This window comes from Scyliorhinus canicula, chromosome 11 (genome assembly GCF_902713615.1).
Source record: "Scyliorhinus canicula chromosome 11, sScyCan1.1, whole genome shotgun sequence".
Lineage (NCBI taxonomy): Eukaryota > Metazoa > Chordata > Chondrichthyes > Carcharhiniformes > Scyliorhinidae > Scyliorhinus > Scyliorhinus canicula.
Genome location: NC_052156.1, coordinates 105,563,881 through 105,586,706, shown reverse-complemented (window position 1 = coordinate 105,586,706; position 22,826 = coordinate 105,563,881). Strand labels below are relative to the sequence as shown.

At 46.1% G+C, this 22,826-nt stretch overlaps 1 protein-coding gene across 6 annotated transcripts in view; it reads right to left on the bottom strand.

Annotated features, from left to right (window-relative positions):
- eea1 (early endosome antigen 1) overlaps nucleotides 1-22,826 on the bottom strand; it is a 142,556-nt gene that overhangs the window by 23,596 nt on the left and 96,134 nt on the right. For all 6 annotated transcript variants that reach the window (XM_038810968.1, XM_038810972.1, XM_038810969.1 and 3 more), the window contains 6 exons: nucleotides 19,646-19,801; nucleotides 17,705-17,823; nucleotides 15,544-15,862; nucleotides 9,800-9,901; nucleotides 6,746-6,940; nucleotides 5,767-5,949 (listed from right to left, as the gene is read on the bottom strand). In XM_038810968.1, coding sequence (XP_038666896.1) covers nucleotides 5,767-5,949; nucleotides 6,746-6,940; nucleotides 9,800-9,901; nucleotides 15,544-15,862; nucleotides 17,705-17,823; nucleotides 19,646-19,801 — 1,074 coding nt within the window. The remainder of the gene's footprint in view (nucleotides 1-5,766; nucleotides 5,950-6,745; nucleotides 6,941-9,799; nucleotides 9,902-15,543; nucleotides 15,863-17,704; nucleotides 17,824-19,645; nucleotides 19,802-22,826) is intronic.

The following is a 22,826-nucleotide window of genomic DNA, read 5'->3' as shown; positions in this document are numbered from 1 at the left end:
GAAATTGCACAGGTAGTCATTACCAGAGTGAACAAATCCCCAATTATTTGGGATTTTTGAATCTTTTACATTGAAATTACAACACAGGTCTCAGCCCAGCTGTCTGTGTTGGGAGTTTATAACCCTCACGAGCAGTATCCTAATCCCATTTGTCTGCCCTATCCTCGCATCCCTCCATTGCCCTTTCCTTCGAACACTGACCTAACCTATTCTTAAATGCTAAGGTTTCCAAAAAATTGCACAGAGTGCTGGATCAGACGAGGAAAGCTGTGAGAAACTCGCCTTCTTCACAGACATCTTTTCTCGCCTGATTAGACAGAAATTTCATAGTGCTGGTGAGCTTCACACACAGACAGCTGGGGAGGGACAAGTAAAACTTAACATGCTCGCAATGTCGGGATTCTGAGACCGAGGCGCTCTTCCCGATTTCAAATGTACAATAAAGGCCCCTCCAGAGACTGGGACCCCCACACGGGACATCTGGACCCCCCCAGCAGTCAAGGAGAGCACCCCCAACCCTCGCACGCAGAAGGGCAATCCCACCGTCACCACCACTCAAAGATCTGGTCTCCCTGACAACCCCGCTCTGCTGGCACCCCTCTCCTTTTCTAGGCGTGAACCTGATCACGACACCGGTGGGGGAGGTGGGGAAGATTGCGTTCTAAAATCCCGTCGGAGCAATCCTGTTATTGCCCTCTCCTGAGATTTTGTGGCCATAACAGGATTTGCGCCCACAGCGAACGGTATTGTTAAATTCTTCCCATTGTCTCTACTTCAATAACTGACCTATTCAAGCATTATATAGTCTCATGAGCCCTGTGCCTAAAGAAAAGCTGCATTTTCAATTGAATACAAATATCTGGCAATAATTTGTGCAAATGAACAAAATCTTTATTTTAACATTATAAATGTATTAACAAGCGCATGATCATTCAAACTATTTAAATGTGACTTTTACTGCCATGCTTTACCATCCAGAATCGTTCAGCATAGGGGGCCACCATTCGGCCCACTGTGCCTGTACCATCCCTTTGAAGGGGCTATTTAATTAGTCTCACTCGCTGCTCTCCCACCCACCCCCCCTCCCTCCCCCTGTTCTGCAAGTCCTTATCAAGAATTTATCCAATATCCTTTTGAAATTGACTACCCTTTCAGACATCCCATTACAGACACTACATCGCGGTGCATAATAAAACATTCTTATCACCCACTTTTCTGGAGTGACCAATGACCTGGCGGTCTGGCTTAACAAAATTAGATTGGTGAAGTCAGGCCTCGAGGTCACAACGTCACTGAGCAAATGGGCTTCGAGTCACAAGTGAGGGAACAGGAGACACTGTGCTGAATGTCATACTGACTGGTCACCTGACAATGTGAGTCAAGGATGCCCCAGAGTGTGCTTATAAAATATACCTAAAACTCAATGAAGATACTGTGCAACTTTAAACTGCTGCCTCTCTGGGCATAGAAAGATGAATTTAGGAGTTCCTCAAATTAATCAAAGCTGGCATAATGGCTTGAATCAGCCGAGGAACGACGATCACCGTCAGATTGCTGCTCCACCCCTGTTTTCCTGCTCCACGCCAGAACTTCAGATCCTTCTTATTCAGAAATACCTTCAATCTAACTGCTTTCTTGTAGTGCTCAGGGGTACATCCACACTCCCTTTTTACAGCATATGCTGCCATATTCTTATAAATGTTCACTGACATACTGAAGATCTGGGACAGTTGAACAGTTTTTCAGTTTGTTAGTGTAGGAGTGAACGGGTAGAAGTGTAGAAGTGTTCAGGTGGGTAAAGGAGTAGGGTGGTGGGAGTCAGTGTGAGTAATTGGAGTGTCAGATGTACAGTTACCCAGGAGTTAGACGAGGATTTTTCTTTCTATTATTACCTGGGTAACTATCCAAACAAGTCAGTCAGAACTGTCCGAAGGCTCTGACTCTAACTCAGGCTTTTTCCAGAGGGCACTGGGAAGTTCAAACTTCCCAGCAATTCGCAGAGTTTGAGTTTTGGGACTTCCAAGGGATCCCGTAGTCTAACTTGGGATGATACCATTTGGGGACCGAAAGATATGATCCGTAATTTCAAATTCCAAGTTGGAATTATCTATCAATTAACTATGAATTACCTATCAATTAACTATGAATTAACTATTAATTTTAACTCTCCTTTGCTTCTAGGAGGTCCAGGCGGATATTCAGCACATTTCATTGGAAGTGCAGGACTGTTGGAGGTGCCGTCTTTCAGGATAAGACGTTATAAAAGGAGGCCCCATCTGCCCTCTTGAGGTCGATGTAAATGGTCCCATAACATTATTTGAAGAAGAACAGGGCAGTTCTCCCTGGTGTGTTGGCCAATATTTAACACTCAATCACCATCATTGTTTCATCTTGTGGGGTAATCTAGAAACAGTTTAAAAATAAGGGGTCACCGATTTAAGATTATAATAATCTTTATTATTGTCACAAGTAGGCTTACATTAACACTGCAATGAAGTTACTGTGAAAAGCCCCTAGTTGCCACACTCCGGCGCCTGTTCGGGTACACCGAGGGAGAATTCAGAATGTCCAATTCACCTAACAAGCACGTCTTTCAGGACTTGTGGGTGGAAACCGGAGCACCCGGAGGAAACCCACGCAGACAAGGGGAGAACATGCAGGCACCACAGAGACAGTGACCCAAACCGGGAATCGAACCTGGGACCCTGGCGCTGGTGCTAACCACTGTGGTACCGTGCCGCCCGTACCAGTTCAGCCATGATCATATTGAATGGTGGAGCAGGCTCGAGGGGCCAAGTAGCCTGCTGCCGCTCTCACTTTGTATGGAAAGTTTGCTGTTGGCACAAAACCAACAGATCACCCACGTCTGCAATACAAAGATGTCTCAAAGCGAGACCTCAAGTTAACTGGGATCGGAGATGATGCATGGAAGTCTGCACTGCTGTCTGGAGTGCAGACAAGCAGGCAGGAAGGGCAAAGAAAAAGCAGAAGAAATGGTGGAAAAAAAGCAGAACAATTGGTGGAAAAGAGAGGCTGCCAGAGAAACTAAACATCAGTTGATATTGGCCAACCCTCTTCATCTGTGCTAGCTGCGGACTGCCAATCACAAATTCATCTCTCCAGCCATGATAGGCGACATCAATTCCAAAAATGACACACACCATGGGTATAATCCATCATCTCCCAATAGTGCTGAATGCAGCATCGCTGTAAAAGATGGGCATGGGCAGGGTGATAGCGAGAAGAACGGCACTGACAATGGTGTATTTCGACCAGTTTCATTGGTGCATGTGGGTGGGTGGGTGGGGGGGGGGGGGGGGGGAGGGGAGAAGAGTGTCTCAGTGAGTGAGTGAAATGGCTGAGACTCTGATGCATTCATCCTGTGCTGTTGCAAGGTCTGGAATGTGAATACGGTTCCATAGTTCGCCATTCATTATGGAAGCTCTGCTGCTCAAACACATTTGGCTTGTCCAGGCCACAATCAACATATCACCCTTGTGAAAAACAGGAGTTCAGGACATTGGTTCAACCCACCAGCCATTGCCAATCATACAGAAATCACTGCCAGAGAGAGAGAGAGAGAGAGAGTGTGTGTGAGTGGGTTAGAGAGAGAGAGAGAGAGAGTGTGAGTGGGTTAGAAAGAGAGAGAGAGAGAGAGTGTGTGAGTGGGTTAGAGAGAGAGAGAGAGAGAGTGTGAGTGGGTTAGAGAGAGAGAGAGAGAGAGTGTGAGTGGGAGAGAGAGAGAGAGAGAGTGTGAGAGAGAAAGAGAGAGAGAGAGAGAGTGTGAGAGAGAAAGAGAGAGAGAGAGTGTGTGAGTGGGATAGAGAGAGAGGGAGAGAGAGAAAGTGTGAGTGGGTTAGAGAGAGAGTGTGAGTGGGATAGAGAGAGAGAGAGAGAGTGTGTGAGTGGGTTAGAGAGAGGGAGAGAGAGAGTGTGAGTGGGATAGAGAGAGAGTGAGTGTGAGTGGGTTAGAGAGAGAGAGAGAGAAAGAGAGAGTGAGAGAGAAAGAGAGAGAGAGTGGGAGAGAGAGAGGGAGAGAGAGGGGGAGAGAGAGAGAGGGAGGAGAGAGAGAGAGAGAGTGGGTTAGAGAGAGAGAGTGTGAGTGGGTTAGAGAGAGAGAGAGAGTGTGAGTGGGTTAGAGAGAGAGAGAGAGAGAGAGAGTGTGAGAGAGAAAGAGAGAGAGAGAGAGAGTGTGAGTGGGATAGAGAGAGAGGGAGGGAGAGAGAGAGAGAAGGAGAGAGAGAGAGAAGGAGAGAAGGAGAGAAGGAGAGAAGGAGAGAGGGAGAGAGGGAGAGAGGGAGAGTGAGTGAGTGAGTGAGTGAGTGAGTGAGTGAGTGAGTGAGTGAGTGAGTGAGTGAGTGTGAGTGAGTGTGAGTGAGTGAGTGAGTGAGTGAGTGAGTGAGTGAGTGTGAGTGAGTGAGTGAGTGTGAGTGAGTGAGAGTGAGTGAGTGAGTGAGTGAGTGAGTGAGTGAGGTGAGTGTGAGTGAGTGAGTGAGTGAGTGTGTGTGAGTGAGTGTGTGAGTGAGTGAGAGTGAGTGAGTGAGGTGTGTGAGTGTGAGTGAGTGAGTGTGAGTGAGTGTGAGAGAGAGAGAGAGGGGGGAGAAAATTACATAAAATTAACGGAGGGCAGAAATTCAACTTAGTTGATGGCAATTTTAGTGGGCATTTGGTGTCATTTTTTCAGTGGCTGTGGTACGTACCTGAATTGAGCTTCATTTCAGAATCAATATGGGCCCTGCACCAATTTCAAAATGAAAAGAATAACTTGTATTTCAATAGCACCTTGTACAAACTCAAATCCCAAATGTTTTGCAGCCAGTGAAGTACATTTTGAAGTGAAGCCACTGTTGTAGTACAGGAAATGTGGGAGCCGATTTATACTAATAATAATCTTTATTAGTGTCACAAGTAGGCTTACATTAACACTGCAATTAAGTTACTGTGAAAATCCCCTAGTCGTCACATTCCGGCACCTGTTCGGGTACATGGAGGGAGAATTCAGAATGTCCAATTCACCTAACAAGCACATCTTTCGGGATTTGTGGGAGGAAACCGGAATGCTTGGAGGAAACCCATGCAGACACAGGGACAAGGTGCAGACTCTGCATAGACAGTGACCCAAGCCAGGAATCGATCCTGTGCCCCTGGTGCTGTGAAGCAACAATGCTAAAAACTGTGCTACCGGGCTGCCCATTGGCACACAGCAAGCTCCCACAGACAGCAGTGAAATAATGACCAGATAGTGTGTTTTAGTAATATTGATTGAGGGATAAATATTGGCCAGGACAAAAGGGGGAACTGCCCATCTCTTCTTCAAAGTGGTGTCTCTGGGTCCTTTATGTCTATGGAAGTGGACAATCAAGCCTCAGTACTGCACTGGAATATCAGCCTGGATTTATGTGTCAAGTCTTTAGATAGAATGTGAACCCACAACCTCTTGACTCAGAAAAAAATTCTACCCACCTAGCCACAGAAGATAGGACCAAAATTTAAGCAACAGTTTGACAAGTTTGTCTCCAAACTAGTCAGAGCTGGCATTGTACATCCCTCTGACTAGTTTCTCGGGCTGAAATGTAACATAGGCATCCACCCTCAAAGGGGTAGCTGGAGGCTGCTGAAGGAACATGCAGGTAAAAACTTATCTTAACAAGGAGCCAGAAACAGAGGGTAATCATGCCCCACTTAATTCTGGAAACTGCTGGCAGCTGATGCACAAACACCCCTCCCCCTGGAAAAACAGAGGGTGGGGGGAATTAATTAATTTACCTTTAGGTCATGTCTGGTTGAAGACAGTTCCGATTCTTTCCCGTAAATATCAGACTGAAGCTTGGCCAGGTTGGTTTGAGAGGCTTGGTAATCCTTCTGCAGCTCCGAAAGCTTCCCTTCATTCACAGACAGCTGCTCGTTCAGCAATGCCAGCTGCTGCTGCAGTTTGGGCAGTGTGTCAGCCTGAACAGAAAATAGAAAACAAAGACCAGTTGTACCCTTTTTACATTGGGTGTAGATGGTTACAAGGGCATGCACACGAGAGAGAGAAAAAAATGTGGACAAGAGCAAGAGAGAGAACGAGAAAGAGTGAGAAAAGAGAGCAAGTGAAAAAAGTGAGAGAATGAGAGAGAGTAAAAGAAAAATGGAGATTAGTGTAGCACCTTTCATGACTTGCTTGACAGGCAATGACATAGTTTTGGAGTGCAATCATTGTTGCAACGTGGGAAATGGGTTTAACCAATATACGGATAGCAAACTCCTACAAATAGAAATGTGATCATGACTGGATAACCTCCACAGAATTTCAACAGTGCAGAAGGAGGCTTGCACCGACCCTCTGAAAGAGTACTCACCTGGGCCCACTTCCCCGCCCTATCTCCATAGCCCCACCTAACCTGCACATCTTTGTGGGAGAAAACCAGAGCACCCAGAGGAGACACACAGACACAGGGAGAGCATGCAAACTCCACAGATAGTCACCCAAGGTTGGAATCGAACCCTGGTCCCTGGCGCGGCGAGGCAACAGTGCTAACCACTGTGCCACCATGCCACCTTTGGGTCAGAGAATAATAATATTGACCAGGACATTGAGAAGAGCTGTCCTGCTGCTGTTTGAATAGTGCCGTGGGATTTATATCAATCACCGGGGAAATCAAGACTATACACTGGCGATCGCTTCCCAGACACCATAAAATGAGTAAAAGACTGAACTGTAATCTTACTATTACTTGCTTTAAAGCCTCCTAAAATGGTGCACCTTTTGAGAAAGTTCCATTTTTAAGTCTTTCAGCTGGGCCTCATGTTCCTTCTTCTGCTGCTCCTGCTTTTCCAGTGATTCTTTCAGTTTTGTGTGTAGTTGTTGTTCAGCTTTCTGCTTCTCTTTCAAACACTCTTGCAGCCTGACCGTTTGGGCTGTTAGTCCGTCAGTGCTCGTCTTCAGCTGCTTCTCAAGCTGAAATAAGAAGCACCATCATTACATTTAGGATGAGGAATAGTAAGTCCTTTGTGACTGTGCAGGACATTTGACCCATCATGTGCCGTGCAGACAACATTTTAACTGCTTTCAGCCATGAGCTTGGAAAGGAGGTTGGGATGTTTCAGATGTCCTTCAGATTCTGGGACATCCAGAACTGCCGAGCCAGGTATCACCCTGAACCCCGTTCCAGGTAACCAATACAAAAGTTAGCTCCCAATACAAGTTAGCCCCCAATATTCTCTCCCATAGAGATTGAAAATCTTGCTCCCTTCGAATCTTTCATTTCCCTTCAATCCAAGCAGCACTTTGCTTTGTTGGTGCCACTCTCGGCCTCCCTTCTATAACGGAGATGTTTGACACATTTCCTTCGACCTCATATGAAATGCAATGGTTAAAGGGGCCTTCAGAAAGCTGCTACCCAGGTTTATATCACAGTTATTAATTCTATTTGGCGTAATATTTGGGTGGGTGGTGGCATTTTGACCACCTGGGATTGCTATACAGCTCTTGGAAATTTGTGTATTTCTTAAGAGCGGTTGAGGGGAAAACAAGTTCTTGGCACGTTGGAGGAACTCTGCCCATTCTCAAGGCTCCTTCTTTGGCTCAGTATCAATTTGTGTCTGATTACATCCCTGTGACAATACTGTGGGATGTTTTAGTATGTTGAAATCTCTATTTAAACGCAAGCACTTGATGGGATTTACAGTATTTCTAATTTATTTTAGTGACTTGGTTTAAAAACCTGAATGACAACTGGTTCAACCTTGCAAACTAGGAAAATGAAATGAAATGAAAGGGGGAAGGGGGATCTCTAAACATGGGGAGGCAGCTCAGAAAGAAATCGGGCAAAATATCAAAGTGAGCAGAAGATGAGGCAATGCAGGCAATTGGGATTTATTGGACATGAGCAGGAAGTGCAAATACTCCATAAAACAGGGCTGGACAGATCAAAGGGGTTCAGGAAATTCAACAATGGAGCAAAAGCAAGCAAATAGGAGGGCCGATTGGTCTTTCATTTGTATCTATCTTGTAATGTGGGAACAGGAGGTCACTCAGCGCCACCCCCACCCCCCCAACCTCGCACCCCACCCCAAGCCAGCACCACCATTTAACTATCTGTACCCCAATTCCATTTACCCACCTTTACTCCATATTGCTTGGTACCCATACCTAACAAACATCTATCAATCTCAGTCTTGAAATTTTTACTTGACTCCCAGCAAATACAACGCTTCTGGAAGAGGAAGTTCTAGTTATCCACTACCTTTTGTGGGGCAATGTCCTTCTGAGTTCAGTACTACACAGTCTGGCCTGGATACGATGATTATGTTTCCTGGTTCTGAACATGGAAGTTTTTAAGGAGTGTCACAAGGAGACAGAGGCACAGAGGTTTAGGAGAAAGAGGCACAGAGGTTTAGGAGAGTAATTACAGATTTTGGGGCCTCAGCAGCTGAAGGCATTGCTGCCAACGGTGGAGCAATTAAAATCAAGCACGCAGAGCCAGATTTGGAAGAGAAAGGTTTTGAAGGGTTGAAGGGCTGGAGGAGGTTACAGAGATAGAGCGGTCATAGGATCATGGAATTCAGCCCGTCACATCAGTGCCGTGTCTCTGCAGGAGCAATTCAAGCAGCTCCCGTCACCTTGAAGATGTAAAATTCTTTCACTTTCCAAGTTCACACCACTCTGGGATGCACTGTTCCTGTTATTTGTATCTTACAAGTTCCCACCAATTAGATTTCACCATCACCAACAGCTCTGGAAATAGGACACAAGAACCAAGATTTTTTAAAAATACAGAAAAGAATATTTTTAATGTTTCCATAGAATTCCTACAGCGCAGAAGGAAGCTATTTGACCCATCAAATCTGAATCAACCGTCTGAAAGAGCGCCTTATCTAGGCCCACTCCTCACCCTATCATGGCGGGTTTAGCTCAGTGGGCTATATAGCTGGTTTGTGATGCAGAACAAGGCCAGCAGCACGGGTTCAATTTCTGGACAAGCTTACCCGAACAGGCGGCGGAATGTGGCGACTAGGGGCTTTTCACAGTAACTTCATACTTGTGACAATAAAAGGTTATTATTATTATCCCACCGAACCTGCACATATTTGGACTGTGGGAGGAAACCAGGAGGAAACCCACGCAGATATGGGGAGAAAGTACAAACTGCAGGCAGTCAGTCACCCAAGGTCGGAATTGAATCCGGGTCCCTGGCGCAGTGAGGCAGCAGTGCTAACCGCTGCACCACCATGCCGCCCAGAACAACAGCATAGGCCTTCTCCGGGATTTGAACCCGATCCCTCTCACAAGCTCTCTGACTGCAGCACCCAAAGCAAGAATCATACCCCCTGGACAAATAAGCCACCACTACCTACATCAGAAAGTGTTAACATTTAGTGAGATCGCAATGCAGCATTTCAACGTTTTCAAAACATTCACACTGAAATTAAAAGATTTATTTAAAAGAACAGAAGTTGCTGAATGGCCAGAACTAACTTTTTCCAGTTCTGAAGAACATTCATAAACCTGAAATATTGTTTCTTCACAGATGCTGCTCCTGCTATTTCTGTTTGTAATTTATTTCCAGCATCCGCAGTATTTTGCTTTCCTGGGCAGCCAACTAAAGCGCTCATTCCCACTGTAGCTGCAGTTGACAGGACCTCCCATCACAACCTGGCGACATACAAACCATTTCAACAATTGCTCTGATAAGTGGAGTTATTTATCCATCGTGTGACAACCCGGTGTTACTGAACTATTTCCATCACCGGATGCACACAGGGAAATCCTACAGATCGGATGGCGTAGATTTGAAGGCAATCCCATTTTGCTCACCTCTTCTTTCCGCTGCACCAAACTCTTCAGCTCATTCACTTCATTGGTTGCACTCTCAAACTTCTTCCGCAACTCTTGTTTGGCTTGCTCGTATGATTTTTCCTAAACAAACAGGAATTGAAATCAGTTACTCCTGAAGGAGTGAAACCGCTTCCCCAGTAAAGCGGTGTTGGAGTGAAATACTGACAGGCTTGGCGTTCAGATAACCTGCTGGTTCAAGGCAGAACCGGGCAAACAAAAAGACTGGGATTTATAAAGGGCTCTCTAAGATGCTTTCCACCCAATGATGTATATTTTTGAAGTGTAGTCACTGTTGTAATGTAGAAGTGTGGCTGCCAATTGGCACTCTACAAAATTCCAGAAACATCCATGAGATAAATGGCCTCGTGTTTCTCTGCTTTAGTGAAACTGGTCGAGGATGAATATTAACCAGGACAATGGGGAGCATGCCCATAGTCCCCTTTGACATGGGATCCTTTACATCCACCTGAAAGAGAAGTTGGGCCCTTGATTTCAATCTCATCAAACAGACGGTACCTCTGACAGTGCAGCACCCCCCGGCACTGCGGTGGAGTATCAGTCTGCATTTTTGTGCAAGTTTCTGGATCACATTATGCAATCTGTGGAGTCACTAGAAATGGAGAGGGTAGAATTTTATTGTACCAATCAGTCATAATGCCTTGTTATCATAAAGAAAACAAATAAGCTTCTTAAATACTATTTATCCATGATTAAATAATCTAGTCATCTCGTCTTTTTTTTAAAAATTCATATAAATATATTGAATGTCAAATCATCTAGTCAGCTAGCCTTTCTTTTAGAAAAAGGATTTTTAGATAAATTTAATGATTGTTTGATAACTCTTCCTAGTGCCTCGTCTAAATTTTACATCTCGATTATCATAAACAGATGATCTGGTCATTTTTAGATTTGCCCCAAAAATCTAGTTCATGGCCTGGATTCTCCCCTACCCGGCGGGGCCGGGGGGGGGGGGGGGGGGGGGGGGGGGGGGTCGGGGTCCCGGCGTGGTGGAGTGGCGCCAACCACTCCAGCGTCGGACCTCCACAAAGGTGCGGAATTCTCCGTACCTTTAGGGGCTAGGCCCGCGCCGGAGTGGTTGGCGCCACGCCGACTGGCGCCAAAACCGGAGCCAACGGCCTTTGACGCCTGCCGCCCGAAAGGCCTTCGCCGATTCGTGCATGCGCCGGTGCATCAGCGGTCGCTGACGTCACCACCGGCGCATGCGCGGTAGGTGGGTTCACTTCCGCCTCCGCCATGGTGGAGGTCGTGGTGGCAGCGGAAGAAAAAGAGTGCCCCCACGGCACTGGCCCTCCCGCCGATCGGTGGGCCCCGATCGCGGGCCAGGCCACCGTGGGGGCACCCCCCGGGGTCCGATTGCCCCGCGTGCCCCCCAGGATGCCGCAAAACCCGCTGCCACCACGTCGGCGGGATTGGCCCGTCAGTGGCGGGACTTCGGCCCATCGCGGGCTGGAGAATCGCCGCGGGCCATGATTCCTGCCTCCGCCAATCCCCGGGTGGCAGAGAATTCCGGCCACGGCGGGGGCGGGATTTATGCCGGCCCCGGGCGATTCTCCGACCCTGCGGGGGGGTTGGAGAATTCCGCCCCATAATTCATGTTTTGGCATACGACTTTTAGTTTCAGGAATTAAAGTTTTAGTTGTATGTATAGGGGGTTATCACATTCAGAAATTGATAAATACAACTCAAACAAGTCCGAGGTTATTCACAGTTAAAAGCTAACTTATATTTATATTTATGATGAGTGTCAGAAGTGTTAATACTGAACATATGACCCATTATCTGCATTGAAGAAGCTAAAAGCTAGCAATACTTAGAAAGAGAGTTGTAATACCCCATTAGTGATTGGAATTATTCATAAGGATTTGGAAAATCACAAGATTGTGTTGAAGGTAAAATCATTTGTTTTCATTTCTGTTCGAGGAAATCCAAAATCATTGTCATAGAGATGGGCTGTAGTGGCTAGAAGTTTCATTAGTTATCTAGACATTTGATCAGAAAGCAGGCAGCTGCAGTTTTGCTTTGGTGCACACTGCATCTCACTGGATTGAGAGAGATAACAGGAGGCAATTGTTTGTCAGACCTGCGCTTTGAGCAGAGAAAATGCTAACTTTACTGTTCACTGCAGCAACACAGGTAGGACTCAATCTTGTTTGGATTTCGTAAGGGAACAGCAGGTGGAAGACTTGCCTAGTTTTCCGTGGGAGGAAGAAATCTATAATGATCCTCACTGAGCTTGTGACAGAAAGCAGTCAGCGGAATTAGCTTGGATGTTGTGAGAAGGCGGTTGGGTATCTACCAGCAACCAGGACAAGGAGCTGAGGCATTCACGAGTCTTGCTTTATTTAATTCTTATATACAATAAAAGTTGTTTTTGTTTAAAAACGTGATGTCTCGTGGCTCCATTAATCACAAGGGGCGGGATTCTCCGAACCCCCCGCTGGGTCGGAGAATCGCCGGGGGTCGGCATGAATCCTGCCTCCACCGTCCTCCAAATTCTCCTGCCACCCCCCCCCAAAAATCGGCCCACGTGAGCCGTGCCACCCGCCTTGGAGAATAGCGGGGTCCGCTGCGACTCAATGGGCCCTGGAGCTGCCCGAATTCTCTGGCCTGCGGTGGGCCGAAGTCCCGCCGGCGTAAATTGGAGTAGATCGTTACCGGCGGGACCTGGCGGCGCAGGCGGCCTCCAAGATTCTTTGGGGGGGGGGGGGGGGGGGGGCTGGCCCCGGGAGGTGACTCCACAGTGGCCTGGCCCGCGATCGGGGCCCACCGATCTGCGGGCGGGCCTGTGATATAGGGGAACTCTATTGTTCGGCACCGGCGGCTGTAGCAGTCCGCCATTGCCAGTGCGGAAATGAAGCCCTCTGCGCATGCGCGGGGATGACACCAGCACGCGCTGGCACTACTGCGCATGCGCCAACTCGCGCTGGCCGGCGGAGGCCCTTCGGCACTGGTTGATGTGGCGCCAAGCCTCTTCCCCGCCAGCCAGCGGGGCGCAAACCACTCCGGGGCAGGCCTAGACCCTGAAGGTGCGGAGGATTCTGCACCTTTGGGGCAGCTCGACGCCGGAGTGGTTCACGCCACTCCGTCCCGCCGGGACCCCCCCGCCCCGCCGGGTAGGGGAGAATCCCGCCCAAGGTGTTCGGATTTCTCTTTAAACATTAACAGCCCCTAATAGGATCGTAACACATTACTAATTGTAGAAGCTTGCTGTGCACAAATTAGCTATACTGTTTTCTACATTCTAACACATCAACAGACCCTGAATGGCTTGAAGGACCTATATAAATGCAGGTGTTTTGTTTAAATGTATTTACTAAGCAAGTTTAACTCATCGTGAACAGTTTTCACACTTTTGATTTTAATCAATTTTACCACCGAGTGAAAATAACTTGATATAGTCTGGTCTCCTCCATGTTTTACCTCTCCATTCCTGAATCAAGTACAATGATCATTTCCAGTTTTTGCATTTAAAAGACAATTTGGTATCTTTCGCCGAGCCTCAGAGAAGACCGTCCTAAGATGAGCATGAGATAAGCATGAGGAGGATAACAAGAAACCACCTTTGTCACTCCTGATCAAGATGTGGGGATGCCAGCATTGGACTGGGGTGAGCACAGTTAGAAGTCTTACAATGCCAAGTTAAAATCTAACAGGTTTGTTTCATACACTAGCACTGCTCCTTCCTCAGGTGAATGAAGAGGTGGGTTACAGTAACATATATAGACAAAGTCAATGATGCAAGATGATACTTTGAATGCGAGTCTTTGCAGGTAATTAAGTCTTTACAGGTCCAGACGGAGCAACTGGAGAGAGGGATAATCGCAGGTTAAAGAGGTGTGGGGCAGAATTCTCCGCAAAGGCTGACGCCGTTGTGAAACCCGGAGTGTTTCACGACGGCGTCGGAGGCCGCTCCTCGCCTCCTATTCCCCCCCCCCCCTTCTCCCTCCAGGGGGCTAGGAGCGGCGTTCCATAAATCTCGGCCGCCGGGCCTTGACGCTGGCGTCAAGGTGGTGCGCCAAGAATGACGCAGCCAGCGGCGCCTAATGATGGCAGCCGCGCATACGCAGGTTGGCCGGCTTCAACCCACGCATGCGCGGTTGCCGTCTTCCCCTCCTCTGCACCGCAAGACGTAGCGGCTTGATCTTGCGGGGCGGCAGAGGGGAAAGAGTGCGTCCCTTGGAGACGCCGGCCTGACGATCGGTGGGCACCGATCGCAGGCCAGTCCCCTCCCGAGCACGGCTGTGGTGATCGCTCCCCTCTCCGCCCCCCACAGGCCCCATACTCACATTTGGCATGCTGTTCATGCCGGCAGCGACCAAGTGTGGTTGCCGCCGGTGTGAACAGGTCGGGAATGGCAGGCCGCTTGGCCCGTCCGGGCCGGAGAATCGCGGGTCGGCGTGAAAAACAGCGACCCGCGATTCTCCGAGCGCCGTGTCGCAAAACGCGACACGCCATTTTTGGGGAGGGTGGGAGAATCATGGGGGGTGCCAGAACGGCCCTCCCACGATTCTCCCACCCGGCGTGGGAGCGGAGAATCGCGCCCGTGAATTGTCTCAAGAAGGATAGTTGGTAGGATTTTGAGGTTTCAGCCCGATTAAGGCTGTACTCAGGTGTGCAGAACTTGGCTATAAATTTCTGCTCGGCGATTCTGTGTTGGCTCTTTAACCTATGATTATCCCTCTCTCCAGTTGCTCTGTCTGGACCTGTAAAGACTTAATTACCTGCACAGACTCGCAATCAAAGTATCGCCTTGCATCATTGACTCTTATATATATATATATATTATATATATGTTTCTGGAACCCACCTCTTCACTCACCTGAGTAAGGAGCTGTGCTCCAAAACCTGGTGATTCGAAACAAACCTACTGGACTTTAACCTGGTGTTGTAAGACTTCTTATTGTACTCCTGATCAATAACAGGCTCAAGAATCTTTTGTTGGGACCTGCCTTGGGGGCACAAGACTTTGGCTAGATGTAATGGAACTGAGATAAGGAGGAACTACTTCTCGCAGAGTGTGGTGAATTTGTGGAACTCGCTGTCCCATAATGCGGTGGAATCTGAGTCATTGAATAGTTTCAAGAAGGAGATGGAAATATTTCTGATAAAAACAGGTTAAAGGGATATGGGAAACAGGCATGATCTGATTGAATGGCAGAACAGGCTCGAAAGGTTGAATTGCCTACTTCTGCTCCTAATTCCTATGTTCCTAATAAAATAGAAAAGTCAAACTCAGCAACTTTATAGCACAGGTAAGTCATTCATGTTGAAATCCTTTGAGTATGGTAGTTGACAGGAGTAGTAATCCAGAGGACTGGACTGATAATGCAGAGAATAGGGGGTCATATCACAGGAATTTGGAGACGTTTAATTTTCCTTCTAAAGAATCTGAGAAATAAAAGACTGCCATCAGTAAATGTGTTGGCATGTCTCATTAAAAACCGGATTGTCTTCAGGCAAGTAAACCCATCGGCGTTACCTTTTCTGGTTTGTAATTGCAGTTGCACAACAGGGAAGTTCTCGACCTCTAACTATCCTCTCAACCTGGCCTATCAGGTTAAACGTGGCTCACCACTACCTTATTGAGAGCAATTCGGGAAAGGTAATAAATGCCAACCTTGTCATAAATGTTCACTCCACAAGAATGATTTTTTAAAAAATCCAAGTTATGTACATTTACCAAGCAGCTAGTACACACTGACCGTCTCATCATTGGCAGCTTTCATCAAATGACGCTCTTTCTCCAATTCTGCTTGTTTTTCCGCAAAGGCCTTTGAAAACTTAGTGAGACTGTGCTTGGTTTCCGTCAGCTCCTTGGATGAAGCCTCTTTCTCTTGTCTGAGTGCCGTGAGCTCCACTTTCAGTCGGCTCTCGCTCGCTTCCTTCTTCTTCGCATCCTCCTTCAGACGCTCAAGCCCCTGGCCCAGCTGGGCTCGCTCTTTCTCGTGTCCCAGTGCCTGTTTCCTTGTCTTGTCCAGGGCCTCTGATTTCTCCTGCAGTTCCTGCTTTATACCACAAACACTGGAAATAAAAAAAAGTTAGTTACAAAAACAGCGCAATAATTTGTGAATATGTCCGTTGAAAACATTCGCAATTCAAATTCCGTACACCTCTGTCGCCAATAAACTGAAAATATTAACCCTTTGCACATAGGTCCAAACTGTACTCCTTTCCCTCCAGGGCCTTCGAAAGGTCAGCACTTTGAAAACAAATGTGCAACCCACAGATGCAACTGGGGTTAAAGTCCCTGGGATGAAAAGGGCAGTCACAATATGGATGCGGGATTGGCTGAGGAACAGAGAGTAGTGCTGAATGGTTGTTTCTGCACAGGAGGGTAATATGGACTGGTGCTCCCCTGGGTTCAGTATTAGGATCGAAAATAAAAACACAAAGTGCTGGAAACACTGGCTGAATCTGTGGAGAGAGAAGCAGAGATAATGTTTCATGTCGAATACGACTGCTCTTCAGAACTACAGATTATTTCAGATTTCCAGTAGATAAAGTATTTTGCTTTTTAGTATTAGAAACACTGCTCTTATGTTTATGATATATTTTAATGGCCTGGACTTGGGTAGCAGAGCATAATTTAAAATTGAGGGGTTTGAGGGGTGACCTGATAGAAGTGTACAAAATCATGAGAGGCTTGGACAGAGTGGATAGTCAGAGGCTGTTTCCTGGGGCCGGGGGGGGGGGGGGGGGGGGGGGGGGGGGGGTCAATTACTCGGGAACATAGGTTTAAGGTGTGAGGGGCAAAGTTTAGAGGAGATGTGCGAGGGAAGTTTTTTTACACAGCGGATTGTGGGTGCCTGGAACTAGCTGCTGGAGGACATGGTAGTGGAAGCACGTACAATAGTAATGTTTAAGGAGCATCTTGACAAATGCATGAATAAGATGGCAATAGAAGGATATGGACCCCAGAAGTGTAGAAGATTATAGGTTAGATGGGCAGCATGGTCAGTGCAGGCTTGGGGGGCCGAAGGACATGTTCCTGTGCTGTACATTTTTTTTGTTCTTTGTTCTATATTAATAGAGAGATAGAGAATAAATGCACCAAAGTTAGAGTAAAGCTTTATAAAATACTGGTTGTACCCCAACTTAGAGTACTGTGCCCAATTAGATTGTTCGTCTTAAAGCTAGAAGGTTAAGGGTGATTTAATGGCGGCATTTTAAATCATGGGACCTTCTGGTTAAATAAATAGGGAGAAAGTATTTACAATGGCAGAAACGTTAGTAGAGGACACAGATTTAGCATAATTAGCATTAACATTAAGGGAGATCTTGTTTTTCTGCACAGCAAGTTATTGTGACCTGGATTGCAGTTGGGAAGGGCAATGGAAACGGCTTCAAAATGGAATCAAATACATACTTGAAAAGGAGAACTTTGCAGAGCTATGGGGAAAGAACAGGGAAACGAGTCTAATAGACCTTTCAAAAAAATCGGTACAGATAGAACATAGAACATAGAACAGTACAGCACAGAACAGGCCCTTCGGCCCTCGATGTTGTGCCGAGCAATGATCACCCTACTTAAACCCACGTAACCCGTATACCCGTAACCCAACAATCCCCCCATTAACCTTACACTACGGGCAATTTAGCATGGCCAATCCACCTAACCCCGCACATCTTTGGACTGTGGGAGGAAACCGGAGCACCCGGAGGAAACCCACGCACACACGGGGAGGACGTGCAGACTCCACACAGACAGTGACCCAGCCGGGAATCAAACCTGGGACCCTGGAGCTGTGAAGCATTGATGCTAACCACCATGCTACCGTGAGGCCCCTAAAGAGATACAAGGGGCCGAATGGTGCACAATGATTCCAAGCCAACAACACAGACAGTAATAATCTCACTCCTTACTTTTCCTTCTCGGCCTTGAGCTGTTGGTTCAGTTCTTTGATTTGGCTCTCTTGGGAGGAGTGCTGTTTTTGGAGCTGACTTTGGTCATCTCGGGCCTGTTTAATGTCAGATTCCAGTTTCTAAAAAAGAAGCAGCCTCATTATTGCACAGGAATAACTAATTCAGCAGTCTCGGTGTAAAAACTCTCATTTTATAATTAAAGATTACTAAATGGTTTTATTCAGAGGACTAGTGAACTGGGTTCTAACTTTATTTTGGTTTAAATTTACAAAAACCATCAAGTTATACCCAATACACTGTAAACTTCATTTTGACATTTTGTTGCCTTGGGCGCTTTAATGCAGGTATCTGCTCGCTAATGGTTAATGGAGGTGGTGCCCATCAGTTTCTGGCTCCAAGCAGTTTAACTTTTCATTAATTCATTCTCAGGAAATGGACAGCACAGCATTAGTTGCCCATCTCAAGTTGCCCTCAAAAAAGTGATGGTGAACTGCCTTCTTGAACCACGCTGCATGTGATGCAAATTAGGAAGGAGTTGCAGGATTTTGACTCAGTAACAGTGAAGGAAGAGCAATAAATTTCCACGTCAGGATGGTAAGTGACTTGAGGGGAAACTTGTGGGTGGTGGTGTACCCAAGCATCTGCTACCCGGGTTTTTCGTGGTGGTTGAAGGTTATGGATTTCAAAGGTGCGGTCAAAAGAAGCTTGGTGAGTTGCAATAGTGCATTTAGCATATTGTACACACTGCTGCCACTGTGCGTTGATGGTAGAGGAGGGAGTGAATACTTAAGATGGTAGGTGACCAGTCAAGCAGCCTGCTTTGTCCTGGATGGTGTCAAGCTTCAAGTGATGTTGGAGCAGCACTCATCCAGGTAAGTGGAGAGTATTTCTTCACACCCATGACTTGTGCCTTGTAGATGCTGGACAGGCTTTGGGGAGTTAGGAGTTGAGTTATTTGCTGCAGCTGCTCTCGTAGCCACAGTATTTATAAAGCTGGCCCAGTTTCTGATCAATGGCTTCGCCTAATTCCAATAAAGATGATTTGGGAAAATAATATTTATCTCCATTGCAGCAATACTGTTTCAGTTTGTTTTAAAGAAAAACATCACATCATCACTGACAGTTGGAAAAAAATCACAATGATCTTTTACTGTGATATGGGGAGTGTTGGGTCTGTCTTTCGCACATATAGTAATTAGCACTCTCTTGAGAAACCTGGCTATTTTATTGGAATTGAGAATGGGAGGGATAGAAAAAACACCGTTTCCTGCCAAGAATGTGGCCAAGCAAGACGGCCGCTGATTACCCATCTACGCATGTGTAGAAATCCAATAACGTCACTATTTTTAAATTCGGTCTCACTATCCCAGTAATGCAAGCGGATTGTAGGTTGTGTTTCTGCGTTTCATGAGGCAATATAGTTGCCCCTATAAAGATGGCAGACATTGATCTGGGCTTGTTATCAGCGAACAATTGCGCATGCACAGCACTGGCAGCAAACGCAGCCTAGAAAAAAAAAATGCAAGAGTCTGGTTTCAGTCATCCCAACAGTGATAAGAAAAAGGACCGATCCAATTATTATCGGAAGTATATATTTATATCCCCAGTTAACTTCTGGTGACCTCTCAAGCATCACAGCAGAGAAAAGATCGCTATGTACCAATTGTGCGATCATATTGCCTTTGACATTGCCTTCTTTTTATTCATTTGTGGGGTTTGGGTATTGTTGGAAAAGCCAGAATTATTATTCAGCTCAGAAAAAGACTTTATACCATGAATTAGTGATATAAATTGCACATATCAATATAAAACGAAAGTAAAAATACGGTCCCTTTCTCAGCCCTCGAGCTCATACCATATAGAGCACACTATTATGCACATTATACACTACTTTTCAGGATCAACTTTATCGATAAACTTTAAAGTTGTTTTAATTTTGACCTTAATCTGTGTTTCCAGTTGTTCTACTTTCTGCTCAGAGGTCAGTTGCTTCCCCTTGTATTCCTTAAGACTATTGTCCAGTTGAGTGCAATACTCGGTCTTCTCACTGAGTTTTGCTGCAGTCTGATCCAGCAGACCCTGGGCTTTGGTCAGCTCCTGCGGAAATACAACATGCCAAAGTAATATAAAAACAAACAATTTACTACCAATGAAGTAGTTTTGAAGTGTAATCACTGCTATAATGTAGGAAACACAGCAGCTAATTTGTTAAACAGCAAGCTGAAGCCATGGTTTAAGGTTTCATCTGAGGACAGCACCTTCGATAGTGCAGCACTCACTGGGAGATTCAGTTTTGATGTTAGTGCTCAAACCCTGAAGTGGGACATGAACCCGGAATCTTGTAAGTCAAGAGGCAAGAACGCTATCGGCAATAACTATTTATATAGTGCCCTTATCATGATAAAATGTCCCAGGCGGTTTCACAGGAGTATTCTAAAGCAAAATCTGACACCAGGACACATATGGAGATAGAACGGGTGATCAAAATTATGATCAAAGAGGTAAATTGACGAAGTGAGAAAAAAAAAAAGAGGTGGCGGTAGCAATTTAGACAGGAATCCCACATCTTAGGGCCTGGCCAGGCAGCTGAAAGCTCAACCACTTCTGGTGGAGTGACTAAAATCACAGATACACAAGAGGCTAGAATTGGAGGAGCTCAGATATCTTGGTGGGTTCGTGGGCTAGAGAAGATTACAGAGAAAGGGACAGGAATTTGAAAACAAGGATGGAAATTTTAAAATCATGCTGTTGTCAGACCCTTCAACTGATATAGGTTAGTGGGTACAGGGATGATGGTGAATGGCATTTGGTGAAAGTTAGGATACAGGCGGCAGAGTGGGTTGACAGTAGAATGCAAGGTGGGAGACTGGCAGTGCAGTGCAGCCCCGTAATAGAAGAGTCCAAAGGTAAGGATGAGGATTTCATCAACAAATAGGTTACGGCAAAGGTAAACTCAGACAGTGATGGAGGTGGAAGCAGGTGGCGGTGCTGATGATGGAGAGGACACTGAGGAGAGAATGAGAGTTTAAAACCCACTGGTGCAGTTTGAGAATGTGCACTCGTGTAAAAAGCTGGTGTCAGTAAAAGTGACCACAAAGTTGTTTGATTGCCGTAAAATCCCAACTGGCTCACTCATATCCTGTGGGGAAGGAAGCCCGTTATCTTTTCCTGGTCTGGATTATACGCAACGTCAGTCACACACTAACATGTCAGACTCTAAGCTGCTTAAAAAGCCACTCAGCTTATACAAGGGTCAGCAGGGCTAGTGTTAGGATCCCAAATAAGAACCCAACTATTTTCACTTTGTGAAACTGTGAGGAAATGTTATTGTACCATAGAACATAGAACTATACAGCGCAGTACAGGCCCTTCGGCCCACGATGTTGCACCGACATGGGAAGTCAAAAACTAAAAGGCCATCTAACCTACACTATGCCATTATCATCCATATGCTTATCCAATAAACTTTTAAATGCCCTCAATGTTGGCGAGTGCACTACTGTTGCAGGTAGGGCATTCCACCACTGTTTGCATAAAAAACCTACCTCTGACCTCTGTCCTATATCTATTACCCCTCAATTTAAGGCTATGTCCCCTCGTGCTAGTCACCTCCATGCGCGGGAGAAGGTTCTCACTGTCCACCCTATCTAACCCTCTGATCATTTTGTTTGCCTCTATTAAGTCACCTCTTAACCTTCTTCTCTCTAACGAAAACAACCTCAAGTCCATCAGCCTTTCCTCATAAGATTTTCCCTCCATACCAGGCAACATCCTGGTAAATCTCCTCTGCACCCCTTCCAATGCTTCCACGTCCTTCCTATAATGAGGCGACCAGAACTGTACGCAATACTCCAAATGATGCCGTACAAGAGTTTTGTACAACTGCAACATGACCTCATGGCTCCGGAACTCAATCCCTCTACCAATAAAGGTCAACACACCATAGGCCTTCTTCACAACCCTATCAACCTGGGTGGCAACTTTCAGGGATCTATGTACATGGACACCAAGATCCCTCTGCTCATTCACACTACCAAGAATTTTACCATTAGCCAAATATTCCGCATTCCTGTTATTCTTTCCAAAGTGAATCCCCTCACACTTCTCCACATTAAACTCCATTTGCCATCTCTCAGCCCAGCTCTGCAGCTTATCTATGTCCCTCTGTAACCTGCAACATCCTTCCGCACTGTCTACAACTCCACCGACTTTAGTGTCGTCTGCAAATTTACTCACCCATCCTTCTGCGCCCTCCTCTAGGTCATTTATAAAAATGACAAACAGCAACGGTCCCAGAACGGATCCTTGTGGTATGCCACTCGTAACTGAACTCCATTCTGAACATTTCCCATCAACCACCACTCTCTGTCTTCTTTCAACTAGCCAATTTCTGATCCACATCTCTAAATCACCCTCAATCCCCAGCCTCCGTATTTTCTGCAATAGCCGACCATGCGGAACCTTATCAAACGCTTTACTGAAATCCATATACACCACATCAACTGCTCTACCCTCGTCTACCTGTTCAGTCACCTTCTCAAAGAACTCAATAAGGTTTGTGAGGCATGACCTACCCTTCACAAAACCATGCTGACTATCCCGAATCATATTATTCCTATCTAGATGATTATAAATCGTATCTTTTATAATCCTCTCCAAGACTTTACCCACAACAGACGTGAGGCTCACCGGCCTATAGTTACCGGGGTTATCTCTACTCCCCTTCTTGAACAAAGGGACCACATTTGCTATCCTCCAGTCCTCTGGCACTATTCCTGTAGCCAATGATGACATAAAAATCAAAGCCAAAGGCTCAGCAATCTCTTCCCTGGCTTCCCAGAGAATCCTAGGATAAATCCCATCAGGCCCCGGGGACTTATCTATTTTCATCTTGTCCAGAATAATCACAGGAGATGATTCTGGCCAATAGGTAACTATTCTGTTAAAACAGATTTTAAATTAAACACAGAATTAACCACATTAGCAATAAAGAAATAGCTTTTTAGATGACAGTTACAACAGTTCTTAAGTAAAAGAAGAAACCTTAAATTACTTCCTAAATCTGCCACTATATTCCAATTAAGTAAACCGATATATGTCAAGTACCACTAATGAATAAAGT